We start from the raw sequence: 20448 nt of genomic DNA, 5'->3' as shown, positions 1-20448 counted from the left end.
TTGACCAAATTTGGACATACGAGGTTTCCACCCGACAGTGTCGATATGGTGAAGTCATGAACACTTAACTTACCATGAACTTAACTGAAGCAATTCAAGCCTGCAGTTCTTTGGATGTTGTTATGGGGTCTTTTGTGACATCTTGGAGTCGTCGCTGCGCTCTCTTGGGCTAAATTGTCGGCCGGCCACATCTGGGAAGGTTCACCACTGTTCCATATTTTCACCGTGGTTTTTTATTTTCACTATGGTTCACTGGAGTCCCAAAGCTTTAGAAATGGCTTTATGACCTTTTCCAGACTGATACATCTCAGTTTCTTTCTTTCTCATTTGTTCCTGAATTTCTTTGGATCTCACATGATGTGTAGCTTTTGAGGATCTTTTGGTCTACTTCACTTTGTCAGTCAGGTTATTTAAGTGATTTCTTGATTGTAAACAGGTGTGGCAGTAATCAGGCCTGGGTGTGGCTAGAGGAATTAAACTCAGGTGTGATAAAACACAGTTATGTTATGTTTTAACAGGGGGGCAAACACTTTTTCACACAGGGCCATGTGGGTTTGGATTTTGTTTTCCCTTAATAATAAAAACCTTCATTTACAAACTGCATGTTGTGTTTACTTGTTATCTTTGATGTTCTATTTAAATTTGTTTGATGATCTGAAACATTAAAGTGTGACAAACGTGCAAAAAAAATAAAAAATCAGTAATGGGCCAACACTTTTTCACACCACTGTAGCTATGCTGCTAATGTGAGCTCAAACTCCCATGCATTATGTGATGACAACTGTAGCTCAATACTCACTTCACCTAATGTCCTTTAATGCTTAACCTAACATACAGACATATACTGAACATGGTGTAATAAATTAGAACATTTATTATTAAACAATGTTTAGAATTCTTAAAAGTTATACTCTAATTATAGTTTAACAGCAAACTGTTTTGTCCTTACAGTTCCCTTGGATTCAAACGCTCCTAACACGTCAAGTCCCAACTCCTTCACTGCAGCAATTTCAGCACAATAGTTTGATGTCACTATTACCCCTTTTCCACCAAAAAGAACCGGGTGCTGGTTCAGAGCTAGCGCTGGTGCTGGTTCAAAGTTGGTTCCACTGGTGAACCTTCTAAGAACCGGTTTGCTTTTCCATCGGTTAGAGAGCATCACAGAGCCGAGTCTGACGTCACTGTATAGGTGTCACGTTACACAGCAACGTTAGCGCAGCAGCGACAAACACAACATCAACAATGGCGGATGTTGCTTTACTGTTAATGCTCATGGCTTTGTGAACCTACATTAGCATCCAAACGCGGCGAATCCAACGTGTACGTGCAGCTCCATGTAATCTGTATACAGATTATAGGTTGTAATCGAGAAAGTACTTAACATTATTTTATTATTAACACAGAAAAAAGTTAGCCTTAGCATGTAGCTACATACCATCATGTGTGCTGATAATGTATCATATTGCGGTAAAGTAAAAGTGTATTAAACATTAGTATACTTAAGGTACATTATCAAATGCGCTAACATTAACCCCACCCCCAGCCCCGCCCACAGCCCCTGACACAAGCGGTTCTTAAGTCTAGACCAGCAACGTTTTGGTGCTACTTAAGAACCACTTTTCCTGGTTCAGAGCCGGTGCTTTGGCTGTCGAAAAAGAAAGAACTGGTTCTAAATTAGGCTCCGAACCAGCACTCAAACTGCCTGGGTGGAAAAGGGGCAATGGGTTCCGAATGAACAGTCTCCGTTCCTCTCGCTAGCACAACTGAAACCTGTTATTCCTTTCTTCAGATGCTTCAGATCTTGCTAGACTGGTGTAGATCCACCGGAATAGATTGAACCTTTGAGAGATAAAATACTGTCTATGCTGTATCCTCATTTATCCTCATTTTTTTCTTTCTCTTTTGGAAAAAGATCCAGAACTAACCACTAAATTACACAAGCAGATTTTATAGATTTGAGTCACTTGTGCTAACTTGGCTAACAGTTAGCATGAGTAGGATTTAAAAACTTTTTCTAAAAAATAAATCTTTTTTTATAATCTTTTTAAAGCTTGGTGGAGGAAGTATCATTATAAAATACTCTTCTGTTGTGTAACTTCACCTTTATAGACTGAACTCCTTTTCTCTGTAAAGCCACACCTCCTCTCTCTGTTACACTATAACACACTGAACCAGGAAGTTCATTTCAGAGAAAACGAAACTCCTCTCTCTCTCTCTCTCTCTCTCTCTCTCTCTCTCTCTCTCTCTCTGTCTGTGAGTTCAAGAAAATGGCAGAAACCAGTGATCAGGATCAGTTCAGCTGTCCAGTGTGTCTGGATCTCCTGAGGGTTCCAGTGACTCTCCATTGTGGTCACAGTTTCTGTAAGGTGTGTATTAATGGCTGCTGGGATCAGGAGGATGTGAAGGGCGTCTACAGCTGTCCTCAGTGTAGAGAAACTTTCACTCCAAGGCCTGTTCTACGCAGGAACAACATGCTGGCTGAAGTGGTGGAGAAACTGAAGAAGACTGAACTCCAAGCTGCTTCTTCTGCTCACTGTTATGCTGGACCTGGAGATGTGGAGTGTGATTTATGTACAGGGAGAAAACACAAAGCTGTTAAGTCCTGTCTGGTTTGTTTGGCCTCCTTTTGTGAAGATCATCTTAAACCTCACTATCAGTTTCCTGCCTTTAAGAAGCACAAGTTAGTTGAAGCCTGTGCAGAGCTCCAAGAGAAGATCTGCTCTGAACATGACAAACTGATGGAGGTCTACTGTCGTACTGACCAAAGCCTCATCTGTGTCTTATGTACGATGAAAAAACACAAAGGTCATGATACAGTTTCAACTGAAACAGAAAGAACTAAAAAACAGGTGAGAACTGGACAAAATTATTCTTTTCCAAGTCAGATTTTACAAATTGTATTTTAAATCTATTTTCTATTGAGTTATACTACTGTTATTCAGTGTGAAGTGGATTTTTTTTTAAAGTCAAAGGTTCTTCTGGTATGACGTGTGAAACAGCTCAGACCAGTCAGTGCACTTTAAACAGCCAACAGTGTAACAAGATTCTTAGAGCATTTTATACCTAAAGTTTACAAAGACCATGTTAAAACTCTGTTAAAGAATGAGTTAAAGGAGGATCAGATAAAATCCCAGCAGAGGATCCAGGAGAAGCAGAAGAAGGTGCAGGAGCTGAAACAGACCGTGGACATTATTAAGGTGAGGAAGAAACTGAGAGATTCACATAAACACACACATTATAGAGTCACTGTAATAGAAAGAATTGATCTCAGATGTGTGTGTGTGTGTTTTCTAACAGACACGTTCACAGGCAGCAGTAGATAACAGTGAGATGATCTTTACTGAGATGATCAGCTCCATGGAGAAAAAGCGCTCGGAGGTGACGCAGCTGATCAGAGCTCAGGAGAAAGCTGAAGTGAGTCAAGCTGAACGACTCCTGAATCAACTGGAGCAAGAGATTGCTGATCTTAAGAGGAGAGTCACTAAGCAGGATCAGCTTTCACACACAGACGATGACATCCACTTCCTCCAGGTAACACTCACTGTCTGATCTACAGAGGGCGCTGTTCCTCACAGTTTCCTCCTAAAAGCTCATTACAGCAACAAGAAATGTTCCTGTCTGAGATCACAAGTGTGTCTTTGTTCTGATTCAGTCTGAGATTCATTCGTTCCTCTCGTCCACTTTTCTCCTTCTCTATGATGTGTTTCCTCTCTGTAGAGTTTCCCGTCTCTCTGTGTTTCTCCTGGATGTGACGACTCACTCAGCTTCACTGTCAATCAACATCTCTCATTTGATGGAGTGAGGAAATCTCTCTTAGATCTGAAAAAACGAGTCGAGCAAATCTGTGAGGAGGAATTCAACAAAATCCATCCACATGGTAAGCAAACAAACATTGTTTCTGCCTCACAAAAAATGAGCCATAAAATTCATCTAACAGAAATAAGAAGTAAGCAGGAACAAGACTGCAGAAAATCACACAGTATTAGCATCAGTCTTGTAAATGGCTTTGACCCTAATCTGATCCATGTTTATAGAGCTGCATTAGGAGGATAGAAACACAGACAGGTGTCTCACATACACTTATTATAAATCCTGTGATTAACATCTAACGTGGACATTTTATTACTGTAGATTTCTGTTATCTGACTCTGGATCCAAACACAGCACATCCTGAACTCATTCTGTCTGAGAAGAAGAGAGTGGTGACATGGAGTGAGACACAACAGCGATACTCTGATCATCCAGAGAGATTTGAGTACTGGTCTCAGGTGTTGTGTAAGGAGAGTGTGTGTGGACGCTGTTACTGGGAGGTGGAGTGGAGCGGTAATGTGTCCATATCAGTGTCATATAAAGAGATCAGCAGGAAAGGATTGGGTTATGAGTGTTTGTTTGGATACAACAGACAGTCCTGGAGTCTGCAGTGTTCTTCTTCCTCTGTCTCTTTCTGGCACAACAGCATTGAGACTGAGCTCCGAGGTCCATCATCCTCCAGAATAGGAGTGTATGTGGATCACAGTGCAGGAACTCTGTCCTTCTACAGTGTCTCTGACACCATGAGGCTCCTCCACAGAGTCTACACCACATTCACTCAGCCTCTATACGCTGGAGTCAGTATATGCCGTTTTAACTCATCTGTGAGGTTTTGTGAACCAAAATAAAATGTTAGTAAAAGTTTTCAGTAAAATTCTAACTGAGGTGTGAGATTGAATTTGTCCCTGAGCTACACTGGACATTTTGTGTCCAGAAACTGGAAAAGTAATGAATGCTGAATGTTTCTAGGAATAAGAAATGCTTTCAAACAGACTATTTAACTGTATGCAGTCTTAGGATGGATTTATTATTCTTGATATGAAAAATGTCTAACATAAAAAAAAAAGAGTAGCACCCTGCCAGTGGGCGAGGAAGTTTCAGGTTGTGTAAGGGGAGAGGTACCCGATCATTCAGATGAAACTCCTGTGCTTAGGGATACTTTATTGATCTGTTCCTTCTGTACATATTCCATTACTGAGCGATAATGTGAGGGATGCTCCTCCCATGCCTCTTCATCCACGTCTATTAGGCCTCTTGGTTACTGTCCGAAAAGGAGATTGAATGGCGTGAACATAGTGGATGCTTCTGTCTTCTCTCTCCAGCATTGATCAAACTGAACAAACTGTACACAAATCTAAAACAAATCTTGTTTTAATCTTGTTTTTTTTTTTCAACCTTGGTAACCACTTTATCAAAAATAAGTAAAAAAGAACTGGCAAAGTGTTTAAAGATATTAATTAGTGTAAAGACTTAATTTAAGTGTTACGTTTAGTAATACACACCGACGGTTGGATCATTAACAAATCAGTCACTGGACAAATAGGAGGCATTTATTTACCAGGCTGGTCATGGGCCGAGATGATGGGCATATATTCACTGCTTCCACCATGCTATCACTGATCCCAGGTTTCATGGTGCCAAGGATATTGATTACAACACAACAGACATCATCTCTGTGACCGAATCATAATTGTATGACAGGGAATCAAACCCACCTCAAGAGACAATCTATGAAATTCGAGGAGAAATTGTCCACTATGCCACTTAGAGATTCAAACCCCAGTAACTTATATGAGCGCAGACTTCTACCCATGGGCGAGGCTAGCCCCTTTTTAGGGGTGCGTCATTCCGAAACCATATCGGTGAAGTCAGTATCCTGAATCACCATGGTACACCTATAATGAGTGTTTATTGTCGGACTATTTCAGTCCAGCGGGTCGCCTGTGGAGTAGCACAGGACCTGGGTGACTCGTTCCATAGTCATAAACGGAGAGAAGTAGCGCAAGACGCATGCGGTTCTGTTTATTAACTGCTAGAGCGTGAAACAAAAACAGCAGTGCGACAAATAAACCTGCGTAATAAATGAGAATATAGATGAACTCACCCAAAGTAGAGCCAAATGGGGATTCAGGGGAAGTACTTCAAAGATTTCCCTCTCTTTCTTTTTTATATCTTTACTTTCTAAGTATTTTCAAGGCCTCTGTAAATAATCTGGATATTTTGGACTTTTTGGTTTTACGTTCTTTTTCCTTTTTCTTTTTTTTTTTGCTCTTGATGTGAAGTTTGTTTTATTATTATTTATTGATGACTTATATTGGTTTATGAAAGTTCAGACAGGCGTGCAACCAGATATGTTAGTGATGGCCATTTGTAAATACAAATACAAATGTAAATGTACAAATGTAATTCATTTACAGAAGATGAATTACATTTTGTTGTCCAAGTACCTGTTACTTTGTTCAGTGACAATAAAGTTGAATCTAATCTAACCAATCTGATGACTGTTGATACAAAAGAAGGCACATGGAGTTAACGGTCAGGAAAAGCAGCTAAGTGAAGAAGGTTTTGTGTTTGTTACAGGGGGCTGGCTGTGTGTGAACTCTCACAATTAAGCTGGTGTTCTGAAAAGGTCTCAAAAAAATCTTTTGTAGTTAGTTGAATCAATGTTAAAATGGTTAAGTTATTTTTCAATAGACATATTTTTTGTTTTTGTGTGAAAAGAAGGTGGGTGGTGGCAGTGGGGCTCATTGGGTGCGCAGCACCCCTAAAGCTCTGACCCTAGAATCGCTCCTGCTTCTACCCAAGCAAAGGATCACAGATTTGTTATCAGACAAATAATGATTTTATAAGTTCCCAATAAAACTACGGTGGCCAAGAAGTGCAAAACACATTAACAAATCCGAAAACACATTAACACAACGACAAGTCAGACAATCCGGAAGAGGTAGGTATAATTTGTGAATGGAAACTTACCGATCATCGGACGAGACACCTTTCATTCACCTGTGTATCTTGAATGACAGGTGTCTTGTCCAATGATAGGTAAGTTTCCATTCACAAACTATACCTACCTCTTCTGGGTTGTCTGACTTGTCCTTGTGTTTTCGGATTATTTGTTATCAGATTTGTTAATGTGTTTTCAGATTTGTTAATTTGTTTTGCACTTCTCAGCCACCATATAAAACACACTTTTGTTGACAAATTGATAGAAATACTACAACAATTGCAATTGCAATAAAACCCCAAATCCACAACAGAACAGCTCACCCTGCAAAATAACACACAGCTAATAGGAATACAGCTAATACAACAACAAAAACACAAAGAAAAATAATGGAGCAAGCATACTAGTGGCAAACACAAAATCACACAAACCCCACAAAACCAAAAATATAATTGGGACATCAATACACCGCCATCACTCATCAAAAACAAACACAACAACAAAATACAAAATAATCATTCAAAAACTACTCACTAAATAGGGCATTGTTGTGCCTCAAAGTCAATAGTAAGTACTTGACCCCACAAAAGAAGTGTAACCTTTGTCCTTTCAGGAAAAATCAGCAAGAAAATCAATTTCTTGTGCCCCACCTCTCACATTGTTATACAAGGCAGATGTTTCAGTTACTACACAAACTGTCTGTGTTCATTTACATTTACAGCATTTGGCAGACGCCCTTATCCAGAGCGACATACATAAGTGCTTAAATCTCTAACATTGAATGCATTAATGCTGGCTCCTTAAGTTACATACTTAAGATACCATGAGTTTAAAACATTTGTTCAAAGTTACAATGAAAAAGTGTCAAAGGTGTTTTTTTGTTTTTTTTTTAAATGCAAACGATAAGGAAAGAAGTGCTAGTTGAAGTGTTTCCTGAATACAGTAAGTAGGTCTTCAACCGCCGCTTGAAAATATCCAGTGACTCAGCTGTCCGGACCTCTAGGGGAAGTTCATTCCACCACCTCGCTGCCAGTACAGAGAAGAGTCTTGTAGTATACTTGCCTCTTACCCTGAGAGATGGTGGAACCAGTCGAGCAGTGCTGGTAGATCGGAGGGTGCGGGGTGCAGTGCGAGGAGTGATGAGGGCTTTGAGGTAAGAGGGAGCTGGTCCATTTTTGGCTTTGTAGGCCAGCATCAGTGTTTTGAATCTGATGCGTGCAGCTACCGGAAGCCAGTGGAGGGATTGCAGCAGCGGGGTGGTATGCGAGAACTTTGGCGGGTTGAAAACAAGCCGTGCAGCTGCATTTTGGATCATTTGCAGAGGACGGATTGCGTTCATAGGTAGACCTGCGAGCAGTGTGTTGCAGTAATCCAGTCTAGAAATGACAAGAGACTGAACAAGTACCTGAGCAGCCTGTGTGGACAGAAATGGCCGAATCCTTCTAATGTTGTAGAGAAGAAACCGACATGAGCGAGTCACATTAGCAACATGAGAGGAAAAGGACAGTTGATTGTCCATGGTTACCCCAAGGTTGCGAGCTGTGGCTGAAGGGGAGATCAGATCGTTGTGCAAGGATATAGCAAGATCATGACCTGGGGATGAATCACCTGGGATGAACAGCAGTTCAGTTTTGCTAGGATTAAGCTTTAACTGATGAGCAGTCATCCATGATGAAATTTCTGCCAGACATGCTGAGATCCAGTCAGAAGCTGTGGCATCTGAGGGTGGGAAAGAGAAGATAAGTTGTGTATCAGCATAGCAGTGGTAAGAGAACCCATGTGAGGAAATAACTCCACCAAGAGAGTGAGTATACAGGGAGAGAAGAAGAGGACCAAGTACTGAGCCCTGTGGGACGCCAGTGGAGAGTCTGCATGGAGCAGATGTCACTCCCCTCCATGTTACCGGATATGAGTGTCCTTCCAGGTAGGAAGCAAACCATTCCCAAGCTGATCCGCAAATCCCAAGACTCCTGAGGGTGGATAGGAGAGTCTTGTGGTTGACCGTATCAAACGCTGCTGAAAGGTCAAGGAGGATAAGGACGGATGACAGTTTAGCTCATCTAGCAGCATGTAGTTTCTCAGAGACATCCAAAAGGGCCATCTCTGTGGAATGAGCTGCTTTAAAGCCAGACTGGTTGGGGTCTTGGAGGTTGTTCTGTGAGAGATAGACAGACAGTTGATTATAGACAATGCGTTCAAGAATTTTTGAAAGAAACGAGAAGTGATACCGGTCTGTAGTTACTGATGTCCGATGGATCCAGAGCGGGTTTCTTTAGGACAGGAATAACCCTTGCTCTCTTGAAAGTAGTTGGTACCTGACCAGATGCTATGGATCTATTGACGATAGTGGAAATGAAGGGCAGAAGGTCTTGCGAGATGGTCAGGAGCATAGTGGAAGGGAGTGAATCCAATGGAAGTGAAGGTCCGGCAGATTTCCTCAATCTTCTCCTGGTAGAAAGAAGCAAAGTTTTCTGCAGTCAGGGAGGATGAAGAAGGTGAAGCCGGGGGGTTGAGCAGAGAAGAGATGATGTTGTGGAATTTCCGAGGGTCATGTGAGGAAGCTTCAAGCTTTTCCTTGTAGAAGGAAGTCTTGGCAGAAGTCACATCTGAGGAGAAATTGGCCATGAGTGTTCGGTAAGAATCAAGATCTGCATCAAGTTGTGATTTCTTCCACTTTCTCTCTGAAGATCTTAGCTCTCTTCGATTGTTGCGCAGCACATCTGAAAGCCAAGGAGCAGAACAAGAAGTTTAGTGAACATAGGGCAGAGGAAGTCCATAGTTGAGGAAAGAGATGAGAGGAAAGTATCTGTGGCCGAGTCCAAGGGTAGTGAGGAAAAAGACTCAGGATCAGGAAGGGAAGAAAGAGTGCCAGAAGCTACAGAAGAAGGGGAGACAGAGTAAAGGTTGCGTCGGGTAAGAGCGAGGGGGTGAGAGATAGTTTTAGGTAGAGTAGGGAGAGTGATGGTGAAGGATACCAGGTGATGATCAGAGACATGTAGTGGGGTAGCAGTCACGTCTGTAGCTGGAGAAGGACGGGTGAAAACCAGGTCCAGGACATTGCCTCCTTTGTGTGTGGGGATGTAGCTGTTGAGTGTGAGGGTGAATGAGTCGAGAAGAGACAGGAGGGAAGAAGAATGTAGCTTGTCAGAGGGGAGGTTGAAGTCACCAAGCACTGTCAGGGGGGAGCTATCAGAAGGGAAAGTACTAAGCAGTGTGTCCATTTCTTCCAGGAAGTCACCTAGAGGACCAGGAGGGCGGTAAACAACAATGATAACAAGGTTGATTGGAGAGGTAACTGAAATGGAATGGAATTCAAAAGAGGAGATGGTTAAATGTGACAAGAGGAGAGGTGTAAAGCACCATTTCTTTGTCAGCAATAAACCTGTACCACCACCCCTGCCTGTTTCTCATGGTGAGTGAGAGAAAGCATAGGCAGAGGATAAAGCAGCTGGTGTAGCAGTGTTCTGTGGGGATATCCAGGTCTCTGTTAGCGCAAGAAAATCAAAGGAGTAAAAGTTAAAGCAGAGATAAAATCAGCTTTTTTCACAGCAGACTGGCAATTCCAGAGCCCACCTACCACCACTGATTGAGATTTACACAACAGAGGAGGGTAGATGAGGTTATTGGGATTGTGACCTCTGCTCTGTGGACGAGAGCATCTGCGAGAGTAGGAATTGAGTACAGAGATGGGTTTAAGGCACATGTTTGCAGTCAAATGAGTGAGAATTAAGGTATGGTAGAATATAGCAAAACAGTACTAGACACTAATGTTACAATGTCAGAGAGAGAGATACTTACAAACCAAACAGAACAAAGTGAGTTAAGCAGATAGTATACAAAAGTCAGGAACCTACTTTACCAGAAGACAATATATTCAAATGAAGAGAGTTAAAGCACACTGAAGAGTAGGCTGGTTCACCTTCAATTTAAATAGGTAAGCCCTGCCCACAATTCACACCTTAAGGTAGACTGAAACCTTAAGATCTTCACGGGTGCAGAATCTTGGCATCTTTATTGATCAGCACTTAAAATTTGACAAACACATCTCGTCTGTTATTGGGTCTAGCTTTTACCAACTGCGGATTCTCTCCAAAATTAAACACTTTCTTACCCCTAAGACTTTAGAAATGGCTGTTCATGCGTTTATAACCTCTTGCTTAGATTACTGTAACTCTTTATATTGCAGTATATCTAAAACTCAGATTACGCGTCTCCAGCTCGTTCAAAATGCTGCTGCCAAATTTCTCTCTAGCTGTCGCAAACATGAACACATCACTCCCATTCTCAAATCACTACACTGGCTGCCGATTTCTCAGAGAATAGATTTTATGATTTTACTCTTTGTCTATAAGTCTCTCCATAATACCGCTTTTCTCTACTTATCTGAACTTCTTCATCCCTACTCTCCTATTAGAAGTCTTCGCTCATCTGACCAGGTCATGTTGGTGGTTCCTGGTGTATGGCTCAAGCGTAGAGGAGAGTGTGCCTTTTCCGTGGCCGGTCCTAGACTATGGAACTCCCTGCCACTAGAGATTAAGATGGCACCCACCATTCCTAGTTTTAAGTCCATGCTAAAGACCCACTTATTTTCTCTAGCCTTTTCATGATTGCCCAGGGGTTTATGTCTGTTTATATCTGGTTTATGGTTTATATTTATTTCACCTTTTTTTAAACTGGTTATTTTATTTATAATTTATTTATTTGTTTATTTTTTAATAATTCTTATTTTTGTTTCTTGAACTACTTTGTGCATGTGTGTATTCTTAAGTGTATGTGCAATGTCATATGCACTGTGAAGCACATTGGTCAGCCGTGTGGCTGTTTGTACTGTAAATGTGCTATACAAATAAAGTTGAACGTCAACTTGAACTTGTAACTACTCCTGATTAATCAGCTGAGAGAACAACAAAGACCAACACTATAAAATCAACAATGGTATAGAATATAACACAATTCAAATCACACTACTCTAGAACAAAGTGAGTTAAGAATTTCTTTGTTCATAACATGAGGATTGTGTATATGTTGTTTGTGTTTGTTTTTCATTCTGTTGTAGGACAGTACTTTCATTTGTATATAGTGCATTAAATGGTTTACAGAAGGCAGCTAAAATAAAATACCTGAATAAGAAATTCACTGAGTAAATAATAGCAGCGGCAAAAAATAAATAATAACAATATACAATTGTGTCTTAAAATACAAGAATACAAGATGTAATGTTTCAAAGGCAAATAAGAAAATCTTACATTTAAAGCGATTACTTTTTTTAGCTGTTTACACAGTTTAATAAAGTTCAGGTTAATTGTTTAGCTTCCTTAATGGGCGTTGCTCTAATATGTTCATGTTTATATTCAGGAATATAAAAATGTAGAAAATAAATGAAATTTATTTAAAATCTCCCTAATGATTGATATGATTGTGAATTGTGTGTATTTACAGTGGTGTGAAAAAGTGTTGGACCCTTCCTGATTTTTTATTTTTTTATGTTTGTCACACTTTAATGTTTCAGATCATGAAACATATTATCATATTAGTCAAAGATAACAAACACAACATGCAGTTTAATTTTAAATAAAGGTTTTTATGATTATGGGAAAACAAAATCCAAACCCACATGGCCCTGTGTAAAAGTATTTGCCCCCCCCTGTTAAAACATAACTGTGGTTTATTACACCTGAGTTTATTTCCTCTAGCCACACCCAGGCCTGATTACTGCCACACATGTTTACAATCAAGAAATCACTTAAATAACCTGACTGACAAAGTGAAGTAGACCAAAAGATCCTCAAAAGCTACACATCATGCTGAGATCCAAAGAAATTCTGCAACAAATGAGAATGAAAGTAATTGAGATTTATCAGTCTGTAAAAGGCTATAAAGCCATTTCTAAAGCTTTGGGACTCCAGTGAACCACAGTGACAGCCATGGAACAGTGGTGAACGTTCCCAGAAGTGTCCAGCCGAACAAAATTACCCCAAGAGAGCGAGGACTCATCCAAGATGTCACAAAAGACCCCATAACACCCAAAGAACTGCAGGCCTCACTTGCCTCAGTTAAGGTCAGTGTTCATGACTACACCATAAGAAAGAGACCGGGCAAAAATGTCCTTCATGGCAGAGCTCCAAAACAAAAACCAATGCTGAGCAAAAAGAACATAAAGTCTCATCTCAGATTTGCCAGAAAATATCTTGATGATCCCCAAGACTTACTCTGTGGATTGACAAGACAAAAGTTGAACTTTTTGGAAGGTGTGTGTCCCATCACATCTGGTGTAAATGCAACACTGCATTTCAGAAAAAGAACATCATACCAACAGTACAATATGATGGTGGTAGTGTGATGGTCTGGGGCTGTTTTGCTGCTTCAGAACCTGGAAGACTTGCTGTGATAAATGGAACCATGAATTCTGCGTGACCTCAAGCTGAAGTGAACTTGGGTACACCTTTGAATGGCTGAAGAAAAACAAAATTAAGACTTTGGAGTGGCCTAGTCAGAGTCCTGACCTGAATCCTATTGAGATGCTGTGGCATGACCTTAGAAAGGTGGTTCATGCACGAAAACCCTCCAATGTGGCTGAATTACAACAATTCTGCAAAGATGAATGGACCAAAATTCCCCCACAGCGCTGTAACAGACTCATTGCAAGTTATCGCCAACGCTTGATTGCAGTTCTTGCTGCTAAGGGTGGACCAACCAGTTATTAGGTTTAGGGGCAAACACTTTTTTACACAGGGCCGTGTGGGTTTGGATTTTGTTTTCCCTTAATAATAAAAACCTTCATTTAAAAACTGCATGTTGTGTTTACTTGTTATCTTTGACTAATATTAATTTGTTACATGATCTGAAACATTAAAGTGTGACAAACATGCAAAAAAAATAAAAAATCAGGAAGGGGGCCAACACTTTTTCACACCACTGTATATGTTTATAGAAATATCACTCCACACTTCTGTATAACTGAATGACTATATGTTATGTTCTGTGTGTTCTTGGTTTTTATGTTTTATTTCTTTCATTTATAGATTCAGCAGTCGGTTCTCCTTCATCGCTGGTAAAATCTTCAACCAACTCTGAGAACTCGAGTTACACCCAGCTTTAGAGTCACGTCGGAGTCAGACACTGAACGGATTGGAAATGACACACCGCATTACCTGCATTAATATTTAAAGATATAACGTAATGATTAGCTGAATCTCGCCGATCTTCCACTTATGTTTATTTTTACATTGTAATTGTGTGTGTTTATTTATATATAGTATCTGTAGCTCATTTTAAGGCTGTATTTGATTCAGTTGCATGAACTTGGATTCGATTTGCTCGGATCTAATTGGACACAGATGGAAGTGCTTCATTTTTTTTTTTAAGTAAATACTGACACTTTACTAAGGTGTACTTTAAAAAAAAAAAGAAAGCGTAAAGATTTAAACCGAGCTCTAAAAGGAGACACTGCATTAGAGCTAGAAGTCAGTTTCACATGTGAATCAATAATAGGACATTTTAGTAATTCCTGTTTTATTTTGTCTGTTGATTATAAATGTTAAAGCTCATGTCTTATATCTGTAACCCAGTTACAAAATGTTAGTTTAATTATTAATAGAAGAAAATATATTTTTTTATTCGTTATCATTTATTCTCTCATTTATTAACTCTAGGACCAGTAATATTTCACTGTGATACCTTGTCCCGTGTTATTTTCATTTTAAACCAATCATATTGTAATTTAACACTTTGTCCCGCCTTCTGGCGTTGCTGATTGGTTAGATGAGTTTTGTGACCAGCGGGGGTAGGGTGATCCTGAACAGATGGAGTACGTTTCATTGTAGCGGCAGGTTTAATAGAGACAAAGCTGGATTTATTGATTTTTTGAGATTTTTGGTGAACCAATCATTTTTTATGAACCAAGTTTCATGTTTATCTTGGTGAGTTCATATTTTGAGTTTCATTATGCTTTAATAATATTGTTTAAATAACTGTGGATTCACATTACGAAGTAAAGATAATTAATTTGAATTACTTCCTATTTAGTTGAACTCTCAAATTGTATTTTTCTTTTGATTATATAAATAGTATTCTGTTGGTTTAAGTATCAAAGGAGGAAATATTCAACGTTAAACTTGGAAGCAAATGGTATGGGCCGAATAGGCCAATGTTAGGAATATATGTATGTTATTCCTTAGTTCTTATGTATGTGGATGCATGTTTTCTTGCATTTCATATTTTCATTTCACTGTAAAAACTACAGTATAATCTTTATGGTTAAATCAATTTGTTTTTACAAAGAAAAAAACAAAACTTATTCAAAGTTATGCAGCTCAGCATATATTTAACTCCTTAATGGTCATACATACAGTATTTCTCGGTTTATTTGAATAGATTAAAATGTGATTAGGCCTAATAGTAATGAAAATGATGTTTAAATGAATGCTCTACAACTGTTTTGTACAAATACCTGTTTTGTAAATGCAGGTCAGGTCTTTTGTAGAGGCGTTTGTTTGGCACAGAGATTTGGATGGTGAACTAGATGGCGAGCCACCCAGTTTGATGAGAGATCTATCGTATCCAGGAGGAGACAAGGTTTTCCTTACAGATCCAATTCTGAAACATATCAAAAGAACTGCAGTGTTTGGTATGACTGTCACCTACACAAGTCCATCTGAATTCTATTTGGAAGGATATTGATGACAAAGGAATTCAATACTCATATTGACTATTTTGATGCACGTACACACACATACAAAAAATACACATACACTGATAAACATCAACACACATTCAATTGTTTTTTTTGCCAGCTAATGTTTTGTAAATTTGTACTGTTTTGTTGGCTCACTAAAGTTCTTTAAAGTGAATCTATTTGTTGTGTTGCTTTGTCTTACTTGAACTCCAACGAACCTAGCAGCGGTGTATTTTCCCATAGATGGGTTACATATCAATCTATAGTCTTATAGATTGACAGACCGCCATTTTTTTTTATTTTTAGACAAAAGATTAACTAGCTTACTATGTTATGAAAGCTTCTTGACTTGACTACTAGTCAGCAATCAAGAGTGATTTTGCTGAGTTTATTCACATTTAACCTATCATGATACATAAGACATGACGACAGTATTAGCAATAAATAATGGCATCTTTTCCTGGAACCTCCCGAGATTTGTGGGGTGGCATTAAATCGACCAGGAAACAGCTTTACCTCAGATTGTTAAAAATCGCTGATACTGGAGACTCCTTCCATAAATGTTCCTCTTATATAAACCTTTCCTTACAGAAAACTTAGCTTAAACTTAGCTGGCTCTGTTTACAAAAAATAAAAATAACAATCTGTTATTTAAACCTATGTGACCCTGAGCAGGAAAAAACTTAGTGAAAATGAACAAATGAGAGGATGAAGGTTGTAAATGAGGAGCACAGTATATCCATACTTCTCCATGTTAATGATCTCCTTTCTCTGTCTGACCAACAGCTCATATGACTCTCATTTTAATTTTTTATCTGATCACCTTTCAGTCATTTCTCAGTGTGTTTATCTGTGGCAAGTTGTTCAGATTGCAAACCTGGTGAAGGTTGAACACGTATTAAACATGGTACATGTGGTAACTAAAGTTACTAAAACAAAAAATCAAAACAAAAATCTTTTTCCAAAAAGTGACAGAATGTGAGTTTATAATCTCATCGAGTCATGGATCATGATGAACAGGTTCATTAATCCCACTAAATAAAACACTTTCTGTAATGATTCTTTATTTTTATTATTACTTTTTAAATCCTTCAGGATGATCATAAGACCTTCCATAGATCCATGTTCCACGTTTAACAAACGGAAATATTCCTCTCAACAGTGCAGGAGCTTTTATTGTCTTACTGTAAGAGTGATCAGATATCTGTCTGAGGAACCATGAGATCTGAAGAACGATGTTTTAAGATTCTTCATTCCACCAGATTTCTGCTTTCTGGCAGAAGCCTTGGGGCTAAACGTCCTGTTTCTCTGGAAATGTTGTGTGCTCTACTTAATACATTTAACACAATAACACTGCAAGTAATTTATCGCAATGAAGGTTTTGAGGGATGTTAAAGGAGAGTGATGATGGTGGTAATTGGGGAACAGATGACAATACGGTAAGAGACAATCAGCAAAATGTGGTTTGTCTTCATTACAGGGAACGTGTATCGAAGTGTACAATACAATGCAAGTTTCTGCAATAGACAAAATGGAGAGGAGTCTGCATAGACGAAATGCCATTTAAAAACAACAACAATAATAATAATGAAGAATCATAATAACAAATAAAACAAACAAAACAAATAAATGGTATCGTAAAACTTTAGACTATTAAATAGGCCTAGAGTATTGGCATAACATTTTAGAAAAAAATATCTATTTTATAATTTTAATAACAAAAAAGTTGAGAATTTCTGAGAGAAAAAGTTGAGAAAAATCTGAATATTTTACAAAATATTGATCAAATAATAATAAAATATGAGTCAATAGTGATGTGTAACAAACAAGTGTTGTTGCATCAGAAAATACAGTAGCCAATCAGGTTCCAATATTCAAATACAAGCCAGGAAGTTGGGGGAATTGAGTTCTCATTTCCATATTCATATCCTGTGATTATAATCATGGAAAAGAAGGTGCTACTTTATCTCTTTGTGTGTCTCGTGAAAATAACAAACAAGCTGCTTCCTTCCTTTGGAACAAGAAGTGCAAGAAGTCCTTCCTCCAAAAAGAGGGGAGTACAGTAACAATAGCAGGCAGCACACTCTCTCCATAAGGGTGCCTTGTGACAAAGCACAGATGTGAATGCTTACTAACTTCCTTCTTTAACTCTGACAAGACAGAAGTGATTCTACTATGTAAGCTTTCTGATTACAGAATAACTCTGGATGGTTTTACATCATGTGCAGCAGTAAAAGACCTCGGTGTGATTGTTGATACCGGTTTATTTAATTTATTGATACATTAATAATATCACAAGGGTAGCTTTCTTTCATTTCAGAAATATTGCTAAGATAAGAAACATGATATCATTATATGATGCAGAAACAATAGTTCATGCATTTGTTACCACTAGGTTGGATTATTGTAACACTTTAATGTCTGGATGTTTCAGTAGGAGCATAAACAAGCTCCAGTTAGTCCAGAACGCAGCAGCTAGAGACCTAACTAGAACCAGAAGATATGAACATATCACTCCTATCTTATCCACACTGCATTGGCTCCCAGTCAAGTTTCACATTGATTATAAAATACTATTACTGACCTATAAAGCACGTAATGGTCTCACGCCACAGTACCTGAGAGATCTTTTGGTTTTTATTGATCCGTCATGCCTACTTTGATCAAAAGGTACAGGCTATTTGGTAGTACCTCAAGTACAAAAGGCTACAGCAGGGAGCAGAGCCATGGAACAGCCTTCCAATTAGTGTTCGGTACTCAGACACAGTCTCAGTGTTAAAGAATATCTAAGTCTACTAAAGGTGGTAAAGTGTTTTCTTATTTAGCTCCCAAACTTTGGAATAGTCTTCCTGAGATTTTGGATCTCCACTGAGATGAGGCCGACTCTGTGAGAATCCTGAGGCATCTAGAGATAGAGGAGATGTGAACTCCATGTGATCTTTTGCATCTATACGACATTTGTCAGACTGTATATTTATAATCACACCCTCCACTGTCACCACTGAGGATGAGGTTCCCCTTTGAGTCTGGTTCCTCTCAAGGTTTCTTCCTTTAACATCTAAGGGAGTCACGGGGAGCCTGTGCCTATCTCAGGCGTCATCGGGCATCAAGGCAGGATACACCATGGACGGAGTACCAACCCATCGCAGGGCACACACACACACTCTCATTCACTCACGCAATCACACACTACGGACAATTTTCCAGAGATGCCAATCAACCTACCATGCATGTCTTTGGACCGGGGGAGGAAACCGGAGTACCCGGAGGAAACCCCCGAGGCACGGGGAGAACATGCAAACTCCACACACACAAGGCGGAGGCAGGAATCGAACACCCAACCCTGGAGGTGTGAGGCGAACGTGCTAACCACTAAGCCACCGTGCCCCCATAAAACTTTTTCTAATAATTTTTATAATCTTTTTAAAGCTTGGTGGAGGAAGTATCATTATAAAATACTCTTCTGTTGTGTAACTTCACCTTTATCTTTAAAGACTGAACTCCTTTTCTCTGTAAAGCCACACCTCCTCTCTCTGTTACACTATAACACACTGAACCAGAAAGTTCATTTCAGAGAAAACAAAACTTAGACTTTCACACCAAGGCCTGTTCTACGCAGGAACAACATGCTGGCTGAAGTGGTGGAGAAACTGAAGAAAACTGAACTCCAAGCTGCTTCTGCTCACTGTTACGCTGGACCTGGAGATGTGGAGTGTGATTCCTGCACCGGGAGAAAACACAAAGCTGTTAAGTCCTGTCTTGTTTGTTTGGCCTCCTTTTGTGAAGATCATCTTAAACCTCACTATCAGTCTCCTGCCTTTAAGAAGCACAAGTTAGTTGAAGCCTGTGCAGAGCTCCAAGAGAAGATCTGCTCTGAACATGACAAACTGATGGAGATCTACTGTCGTACTGACCAAAGCTTCATCTGTTACTTGTGTACGATGAAAAAACACAAAGGTCATGATACAGTTTCAACTGAAACAGAAAGAACTAAAAAACAGGTGAGAACTGGACAACATTATTCTTTTCCAAGTCAGATTTTACAAATTGTATTTTAAATCTATTTTCTATTGAGTTATACTACTGTTATTCAGTGTGAAGTGGATTTTTTTTTAAAAGTCAAAGGTTCTTCTGGTATGAAGTGTGAAACTGCTCAGACCAGTCAGTGCACTTTAAACAGCCAACAGTGTAACAAGATTCTTAGAGCATTTTATACCTAAAGTTTACAAAGACCATGTTAAAACTCTGTTAAAGAATGAGTTAAAGGAGGATCAGATAAAATCCCAGCAGAAGATCAAGGAGAAGCAGAAGAAGGTGCAGGAGCTGAAACAAACTGTGGATATTATTAAGGTGAGGAAGAAACTGAGAGATTCATATAAACACACATTATAGAGTCACTGTAATAGAAAGAGTTGATCTCAGATGTGTGTGTGTGTGTGTGTGTGTGTGTGTGTGTGTGTGTGTCCTTACAGACATGTTCACAGGCAGCAGTAGATGACAGTGAGAGGATCTTTACTGAGCTGATCAGCTCCATGGAGAAAAAGCGCTCGGAGGTGACGGAGCTGATCAGAGCTCAGGAGAAAGCTGAAGTGAGTCGAGCTGAACGACTCCTGAATCAACTGGAGAAGGAGATTGCTGATCTTAAGAGGAGAGTCACTGAGCTGGAGCAGCTTTCACACACACACGATGACATCCACTTCCTCCAGGTAACACTCACTGTCTGATCTACAGAGGGCGCTGTTCCTCACAAAGTTTCCTCCTAAAAGCTCATTACAGCAACAAGAAATGTTCCTGTCTGAGATCACAAGTGTGTCTTTGTTCTGATTCAGTCTGAGATTCATTCGTTCCTCTCGTCCACTTTTCTCCTTCTCTATGATGTGTTTCCTCTCTGTAGAGTTTCCCGTCTCTCTGTGTTTCTCCTGGATGTGACGACTCACTCAGCTTCACTGTCAATCAACATCTCTCATTTGATGGAGTGAGGAAATCTCTCTCAGATCTGAAAAAACGAGTCGGACAAATC

General features: G+C 39.4%; 3 protein-coding genes across 8 annotated transcripts in view; all 3 read left to right on the top strand.

Annotated features, from left to right (window-relative positions):
• The window catches only part of znf414 (zinc finger protein 414), a 110114-nt gene extending 96010 nt beyond the window's left edge, over positions 1-14104 (top strand). For all 6 annotated transcript variants that reach the window (XR_009649601.1, XR_009649599.1, XM_060887683.1 and 3 more), the window contains one exon: positions 13777-14104. Coding sequence is in view for 4 of the 6 variants with exons in the window: in XM_060887683.1 (XP_060743666.1) it covers positions 13777-13853 (77 nt within the window). In the remaining 2 variants the exon portion in view is untranslated. The remainder of the gene's footprint in view (positions 1-13776) is intronic.
• On the top strand, positions 2207-4690 carry LOC132857699 (E3 ubiquitin/ISG15 ligase TRIM25-like). The gene is made up of 5 exons (XM_060887674.1): positions 2207-2849; positions 3102-3197; positions 3298-3531; positions 3718-3877; positions 4132-4690. Exons 1-5 carry the CDS (start codon positions 2268-2270, stop codon positions 4656-4658), a joined length of 1599 nt encoding a protein of 532 aa, XP_060743657.1. The 5' UTR covers positions 2207-2267; the 3' UTR covers positions 4659-4690.
• Positions 14105-19022: 4918 nt separating the features above from the next.
• Positions 19023-20167, top strand: LOC132857716 (tripartite motif-containing protein 29-like). The gene is made up of 3 exons (XM_060887694.1): positions 19023-19429; positions 19683-19778; positions 19901-20167. Exons 1-3 carry the CDS (start codon positions 19055-19057, stop codon positions 20150-20152), a joined length of 723 nt encoding a protein of 240 aa, XP_060743677.1. The 5' UTR covers positions 19023-19054; the 3' UTR covers positions 20153-20167.
• Positions 20168-20448: the final 281 nt, after the last annotated feature.

This window comes from Tachysurus vachellii, chromosome 15 (genome assembly GCF_030014155.1).
Source record: "Tachysurus vachellii isolate PV-2020 chromosome 15, HZAU_Pvac_v1, whole genome shotgun sequence".
NCBI lineage: Eukaryota > Metazoa > Chordata > Actinopteri > Siluriformes > Bagridae > Tachysurus > Tachysurus vachellii.
The sequence above is the reverse complement of the archived record's forward strand: the minus strand, read 5'-3'. Positions and strand labels throughout refer to the sequence as shown.

Coding starts and splice junctions, on each gene's coding strand:
- LOC132857699 (XM_060887674.1), top strand. CDS start 2,268: ATGGCAGAAACCAGTGATCAGGATCAGTTCAGCTGTCCAGTGTGTCTG. Junction 3,198..3,297: donor AGACCGTGGACATTATTAAG/GTGAGGAAGAAA, acceptor GTTTTCTAACAG/ACACGTTCACAGGCAGCAGT. Junction 3,878..4,131: donor CAACAAAATCCATCCACATG/GTAAGCAAACAA, acceptor TTATTACTGTAG/ATTTCTGTTATCTGACTCTG.
- LOC132857716 (XM_060887694.1), top strand. CDS start 19,055: ATGCTGGCTGAAGTGGTGGAGAAACTGAAGAAAACTGAACTCCAAGCT. Junction 19,430..19,682: donor CAGAAAGAACTAAAAAACAG/GTGAGAACTGGA, acceptor ACTCTGTTAAAG/AATGAGTTAAAGGAGGATCA. Junction 19,779..19,900: donor AAACTGTGGATATTATTAAG/GTGAGGAAGAAA, acceptor GTGTCCTTACAG/ACATGTTCACAGGCAGCAGT.